This window comes from Antechinus flavipes, chromosome 1 (assembly GCF_016432865.1).
Source record: "Antechinus flavipes isolate AdamAnt ecotype Samford, QLD, Australia chromosome 1, AdamAnt_v2, whole genome shotgun sequence".
NCBI classification, from domain to species: Eukaryota; Metazoa; Chordata; class Mammalia; order Dasyuromorphia; family Dasyuridae; genus Antechinus; species Antechinus flavipes.
Window position 1 is genome coordinate 4,900,600 of NC_067398.1, and position 7,472 is coordinate 4,908,071.

A 7,472-nucleotide genomic window follows, 5' to 3' on the forward strand; every position below is an offset into this window, starting at 1 on the left:
TATCTCTTGCTATTGGATTTTGTTGGTGATGTATAAAAATGCTGAGGATTTATGTGGGTTTATTTTGTATCCTGTAACTTTGCTTAAATTATAGATTATTTCTAATAGCTTTTTAGTAGAATCTCTGGGGTTTTCTAAGTATACCATCATATCTTCTGCAAAGAGTGATAGTTTGGTTTCCGCATTACCTACTCTAATTCCCTTAATCTCTTTCTCGACTCATTGCAGAAGCTAGCATTTCTAATACAATATTGAATAATAACGGTGATAGTGGGCAACCTTGTTTCACTCCTGATCTTACTGGGAATGGTTCCAGTTGGATACTTAAGATTTTAAAATATTTCTTTTGGTATTCCCTTAGGAGAAAACATGGAGGTAACCATCCAGCAAAACTTCTCCAACGGAAGCTCGGCCCTTTGCAACGAGTACTGCGGGAAGGTCCTGGCCACACTCTATGGCGCGGTCTTGTTAGGGGGCACGGTTAGCTCCATCATGATGGCCCACGTCCTGTCCCAGAGGAGTTCCTGGTCCGCCATCACCATCATCATCACCAACCTCACCGTGCTGCACTCCATCTTCCTGGCCAGCCTCCCCTTCCGCCTCAGCTATTACTTTCTGAGGCAGTGGAAGTTCGGGTGGTTCGCTTGCCGGCTCGTCAGCAGCGCGGTCCATTTCCACACGTACCTCAGCTTTCTCTTCTACGTGGCCATCATCGCCATTCGCCTGCTCACTCACTTCAGGAGGCTCCCAGCGCAGGAGGCGCAGACGGGCGGGGCCGCGGCCCTGAGCATCTCCATCTGGCTGCTGGGAACGCTCACCTTCGCGCTGCTTTTCCGCTTCCACTATGGCGCCCACACGGACGCCTCCCTTCACTGCTTTGAGTTCCACCAAGAACTCGGCCTCCGGTCGGTGGCCGCCATCAATTACTGCGCGATCGGAGTCCTCTTGGCCACGGTCTCGGCGCTCTCGGCGCTTCAGCTGCTGGTGCTCAGACGCCTGCGCAGGGCGCTGGGGCCCGGCGCGCTCGCCCACCAGGAGCTCCGGGCTCACGGCAGCAGCCTCTTCTTCCTGCTGGTGATGGTCGTCTGTTTCCTGCCGCATCACATCTTTCGGGCTTTTTTCATTCACAATTATTCCCGGGACCAGAACCCGGAGCTAATTCTATATGGTGAGATCTGCAAGGCGCTCACGGGCGTCTGCAGCCTGGACATGCTGTGCTTCCTGGGCGGGCTGGCCCACTGAGCGCTCGTCGCGACCAACCTGCATTTTTTCTTAGGAGCTTTTTTGGAGAGAAGTTCCAGGTTGAGAAATGTTCCGGACCCTTCCCCCTTTCTCTTCTCCTTCCCCTTCCCCTTCCCCTTTCCCTTCCCCTTTTCTTTCCTCTTCCCCTTCCCCTTTCCCTTCCCCTTCCCCTTCCCCTGCCCCTAGCCACCATCTCTGTTCCCACTTCCATGTTCATGGAGCAGCCCCCGGTGATTGCTATCATTTGCTCAGCCATTGAAGGTTAGTGGAAGACTTGCTGAAGTCCCAGGATACCAAAAAGAGCAAAAATAGTGCCCACAATCCAAGCCAAGGAAGAAAACGGGGCACAAATGGCTCAGGAAGGAGAAGATTTAGAAGGAAATCTCAGCCGCTGTTCAGGGACCAACAGAGGAGACCGATGCATCCAAGACTGATCCTTACCATAATCCCATCCTGCTGAGCTTTGGGATTTCATTCAGAATGCTCAGATGGATCTGGGCATCCTAGTTTGGAAGCCCTTCTGGGTGACTTTCATCCAGGCCCTTCCATGGGTTCACCCCAAGAGGCCCATCCAATGTGCAGGAGGCCTTCCTTACTTTCTCACGACACCAGGGGAATAACAATGGAGTCCTTGACTGTCGTCCATCTGGCGCTCTTGGCACAAGAACAGTCCATCATCGGGGAACTTAGAAGACAAAACTATTTCCTAACCGACTTTGGGGACCTTGTTCTTAATCCTCCTAGGGTGTCCTTTCCTTCCTCTTCTCTCTAGATTTTTCAGGATACCCTTCCTCTCTCCTGATTCTTCTCCCTCTCTGACCACTTTGTCTCCTTTGCGGAAAATCCCGTTGATCGTGTCCTGTGACCACGAGTGTCCCTTGGGGCTTTGTCTGCAAATTCCAGCTAAAATCTCATCTGAGAAACTTGGGTTTTCTTCTAAATGCTGTCTCTATTTTGCCAAGGTTTGGGTTTCCTCAGAATTTCCTTCTATCTCCAACCTTCATAGAAGAACACATAGTAGAGTTGAATTTCTGTAGAGACTAAACAAGAATGCAGTTATTTAATGTCATTTTGCTTTAGAGAAAATACAAAGGAGACGAAGAGGAGATACATGAGGTAGGCATTATGTTTGTAGCATAAAGGGGAGGTAGCATTTGTGGCCCTGCCGTTTAACTGGGGTCACTACTCTCAGTTCCTTAGTCTGATTGTGGATGCTGGGAAAAGACTTAAGGGTCTCAGAATGGTAGAACAGACAATGTTCCCACATAAAAGCACTCAGCTGGGCCTGGGAAGCACCAAGTCAGAAGACTGGACGATGAGAGTTAACATTTCAGATCTAATTAGCAGCAAAAGCATGCTTCTGATAGGAAGGATTAATGTTGTTAATGTTCATTTCATATTCATGACGATAAAGAACCTGAAGGACTGACATGTTTCGTTCTGGTTTTCTAACCTTAAGTTTTGTTCGTTTCTATTCTACTTTAATAAAATACCTTCTAATCTCAAAAAAAAAAATAAAGTAAAATCTCATTTGAGAAAAGATTTTGTAATCCCTTGTTTTTGCTAGTGCCTTATTTAATTTATCTTGTTTGAACACAATAAGTTTACATATAGTCTCCCCCATTAGAACATAAGATCATTGAGAGCCCCTTTCTCTTTTCTTTGTATCCCCAGCACTTAGGACAGTGCCTGGCTCTTAGTAGGCACTTAATAAATGTTTGTTGACTTCATCTGACCATCCCCGCCCCCACTCCTCAGAATAACCTTGTTTTGTATTCTGTGACTCATAGCAGTGTTGACTTTAGTGGGAGCTTTCTTTCCTAAAGGTTTGACTTTCTATATCTGTCACCAATTGTAATTTTAAAGGGAGGAATTTATGGCCAAAGAAGAATTAGAGAACGTTATAAATGCAGCATTGACAACTTTGATTACATTAAATTAAGATTTTGGACCAAAAAACCCCAACTGAAACAAGATTAAAAGGGGAAGTGCAAACATGTGAAAACATTTATAGGCAGTTTCTGATAAAGGTTTCACTTCTAAAATATATAAAGAACTGTCAAATTTATATGACTACAAGTCATTCCCTAATTGATAAGTGGTCAAAGGATATGAATAGACAATTTTCAGATGATGAAATTAAAGCCAACTGTAGTCATATGAAAAAATACTCTACACCACTCTTGATCAGAGAAATGCAAATTAGAACAACTCTGAGGTCCCACCTCACACCTCTCAGATTGGCTAAGATAAAAGGAAAAGATAATGATAAATATTGGAAGGGATGTAGAAAAACTGGGACGCTAATGCATTGTTAGTGGAGTTGTGAATGGATCCAACCATTCTGGAGAGCCTTTTATTCAACCATTTTCCAATTAATAGGGCTTATATCCCAAAGAGATCTTAAAGGAGGGAAAGGGACCTATAGGGGCAAAAATGTTTGTGGCAGCCCTTTTTTAGTGGCAAAGAATCAGAAAATGAAGAGATTCCCATTACTTGGAGAATGGCTGAATAAGTTGTGTCATATGAAGGCAATGAAATATTATTGTCCTATTAAAAATGATGAACAGGCCCGTAAATTTTAGAAAATTTAATTTGAATTTTAGAAAAGCCCGTAAAGATTTACATGACCTGGTAAAGTGAAACAAGCAGAATCAGGAATGCATTGGACACAATAACAGCCAGAATGTGCAATGATCAACTAGGAAAGATTTAGTTCTTTTCAGTGATTCGGTGATCGAAGGCAATCCCAAGAAACTTTCAATAGAAAACGCCAAAAACCAAAACAAAATTGTAACTTTAGTCTTCAGCTTCTTTCCTCATTTTCTGGCAGATTTTCCCATCGGGGATAAGAGCTGTGAAGCTATTAGCTCTTTTGAGCTTCCCTAAGACACGGTCCCAGGGTGAACTAGGAAGAACCAAACATTCTGTTCTCAAGTTTGTGCTGCCATGAGAGAGACAGGAGAAACCAATATTTCTGCCTTACTACAGTGATTCCCAACAGGACACAGGAAACTACTTCTGTTATGTCAGTGGCATCTGTAAAGCTCCTAAGCTTTGTTTTACTTAGGGCAGCTAGTGGTCTAGTGGATAGAGAATGGGGTCTGGAGTTAGGAGCACCCCGAATACAAATCTGACTTCAGACATTTACTTGTGACTCTGGACAAACCACTCAGTTTCCTCATTTATAAGATGGTCTGGGGAAGGAAGAGGCAAACCACTCCAGTATCTTTGTCAAGAAAACTCCAAAGGGAGTCACAATCAAGATTAAAAAAGACTGAACGATAACAAAAACGTCTTACTTTCATTTCAAGACAGAAGTTACATAGGAAGCCAGCAATTGCCATGTTTCTCAGTGGAATAAAATGGATTAATTAATTTTTAAAAATCCTTTCTAACAAGCTAATTTGGCACTGCCTGGCTTCCCTTATTGAATTTTGCAATTAGCTCAACAATAGATTGTGATGGGGAAAAGGGAGAAACAGTTTGAAAAGCCATTTATTTATTAAAAAAAAAATAAACAAAAGATCAGCTTTTCTGATTCTTAGTTTCTTATCCTTTTCACAGGTACATTATTGGGCTTGGGACTCATTTTGCAGTGGATGGTGAGTGCTTAACCACCTTTCCCCGTGTTAAGCCTCTTTCACCCGTTTAGCCTCAGCCCTGAGTTCTGGCTAAACCCTGCTTGTCTTGGACAGCTGGAGCGGGCAGATGAGTCTCTAATTACTGGGTCACAAGGGGGCTGGTTTTTCTGTACAAGAGGAAGCCACAGACTGGCTTCCTGTCTGCCTGAGAAACACATAACAAAACCATCTCACTAAGTTCTCAGGTGCCTCGGCTGTGCCCTGGGGACCTTGCTGCTGAAACTTCCCAGAATCTCTGGAAGGATCTGGGGCACGGTGTGGTGGGAGGCCACTCTCTCTATATAGTTCACGGCTGCTCCCCACTTCCTCCCCCAACTCAGCAGCTTTTTGGGCAATTAGGCAGCAAACCCCAAGAAGGAAGCCGGCAGCGTCCTTGGCAATCTTTAAGGGGCCTCTGAATCCAGTCCCCCTTGCTGGGGTCTCGGAAATGACGCTTGGCTTCTGACTCATCTCCTAAGTTTGGTTTCTTGAGAGCCTTAATGAGATACCGTGACTGAAAAGTAGGAGGGGAAGTAGGCTCAAGAGGGATGGAAAACCTCCAAGAATGCAATCCTGAAGACACAAATAGAAACAACTTTGTTGAGAGGAAGGAGGGAGTTTGCTAAAGAGAGGGCTGCGATGTGGCTGCACAGGGACCTCTCTGGCGGACTTAGATTTTCAAAAGATGGGCACAGCACGTGGCCCCGAGGCAGGATTAAGAGTGGGAGAGTGAAATGTTCTTGGCGGTTTTCTGGAGGTCTTGGAGCAGCCTTCCTTTCAGTCGATTACTCTCCACGAGAATAGCCAGGGATAAAGTCCCAAAGTCTTCGTTGTCTCCTTTGCCTGGTACTCAGCTAGCTTTCTTGTGGCCTTCAGAGGAAGTTTTAGTGGAGAAAATGCGGGAGGCCAGGCCGGCCACCAAGAGGCTGATGAAGATGGAATGAATGTCTCTCCTTGGCTTGAGCTCCCGCCTCCAGTCCTCTGTCTCCTCTGGCCCCTAGTCCCTGCTTGTATTCTCCACCCTGAGTGTAAACCAATCATTCTATCACCAGGGAACCATTATTTTTTTTAATAACTTTTTATTGATAGAACGCATGTCAGGGTAATTTTTTACAGCATTATCCCTTGCACTCACTTCTGTTCCGATTTTTCCCCTCCCTCCCTCCATCCCTTCCCCCAGATGGCAAGCAGTCCTTTACATGTTGAATGGGTTACAGTATATCCTAGATACAATATATGTGTGCAGAACCGAACAGTTCTCTTGTTGCACAGGGAGAATTGAATTCAGAAGGTAGAAATAACCCGGGAAGAAAAACAAAAATGCAAGCAGTTTATATTCATTTTCCAGTGTTCTTTCTCTGGGTGTAGCTGCTTCTGTCCATCTTTGATCAATTAAGGCTCTCTTTATCGAAGAGATCCACTTCCATCAGAATACATCCTCAAACAGTATCGTTGTTGAGGTATATAATGATCTCCTGGTTCTGCTCATTTCCCTCAGCATCAGTTATGTAAGTCTCACCACCACTAACGAAGAGGAAATTAGAGCAATAATTAGGAGTTACTTTGCCCAACTTTACGCCAATAAATTCGACAACTTAAATGAAATAGAAGAATACCTCCAAAAATATAGCTTGCCTAAACTAACAGAGGAAGAAGTAAATATCCTAAACACTCCCATCTCAGAAAAAGAAATAGAACAAACTATTAATCAACTCCCTAAGAAAAAATCCCCAGGACCAGATGGATTTACATCTGAATTCTATCAAACATTTAAAGATCAATTAACTCCAATGCTAAATAAACTATTTGAAAAAATAGGGATTGAAGGAGTCCTACCAAACTCCTTTTATGACACAGACATGGTACTGATACCTAAATCAGGTAGGCTGAAAACAGAGAAAGAAAATTATACACCAATCTCCCTAATGAATATTGATGCTAAAATCTTAAATAAAATATTAGCAAAAAGATTACAGAAAATCATCCCCAGGATAATACACTATGACCAAGTAGGATTTATATCAGGAATGCAGGGCTGGTTCAATATCATGTAAGTCTCACCAGTCCTCTCTGTATTCATCCTGCTGGTCATTTCTTACAGAACAATAATATTCCATAACATTCATATACCACAATTTACTCAACCATTCTCCAATGGATGGGCATCCATTCATTTTCCAGCTTCTAGCCACTACAAACAGGGCTTCCACAAACATTTTGGCACATACAGGTCCCTTTCCTTTCTTTAGTATCTCTTTGGGGTATAAGCCCAGTAGAAACACTGCTGGATCAAAGGGTCTGCACAGTTTGATAACTTTTTGAGCATAGTTCCAAATTGCTCTCCAGAATGGCTGGATGTGGAACCATTATTTGTTGTAGGATTAAATCACTCATACTGAACCTCGCTAAGCTAGACAACCATTGTCTCCTCCATCCCACTTATCGATTCCATTGCTCAGCACCTTGTAGGAACCCTTGTTTCAGAGTTCTGGCCCGTCACAGGAGAGCAGGGTCTGAGCAGGGTCTGAGCCGGGAGCTCAGGAGCGGTGGCTGATAAAACAAGGAAGTGGTTGGGTTCTGTGGTTTCCTGCAAGACGTCAGGAGACA

The 7,472-nt window shown here is 44.0% G+C and overlaps 1 protein-coding gene across 1 annotated transcript; it reads left to right on the forward strand.

Annotated features, from left to right (window-relative positions):
* Positions 1–224: 224 nt before the first annotated feature.
* LOC127547375 (probable G-protein coupled receptor 141) lies at positions 225–2,749 on the forward strand. The gene has a single exon (XM_051974301.1). The coding sequence runs from the start codon at positions 370–372 to the stop codon at positions 1,240–1,242; it is 873 nt and encodes a 290-aa protein (XP_051830261.1). The 5' UTR covers positions 225–369; the 3' UTR covers positions 1,243–2,749.
* The last annotated feature ends 4,723 nt before the right edge of the window (positions 2,750–7,472 follow it).

What these genes read in the sequence shown, in the direction of transcription:
- LOC127547375 (XM_051974301.1), top strand. Translation starts at nt 370, where the DNA reads ATGGAGGTAACCATCCAGCAAAACTTCTCCAACGGAAGCTCGGCCCTT.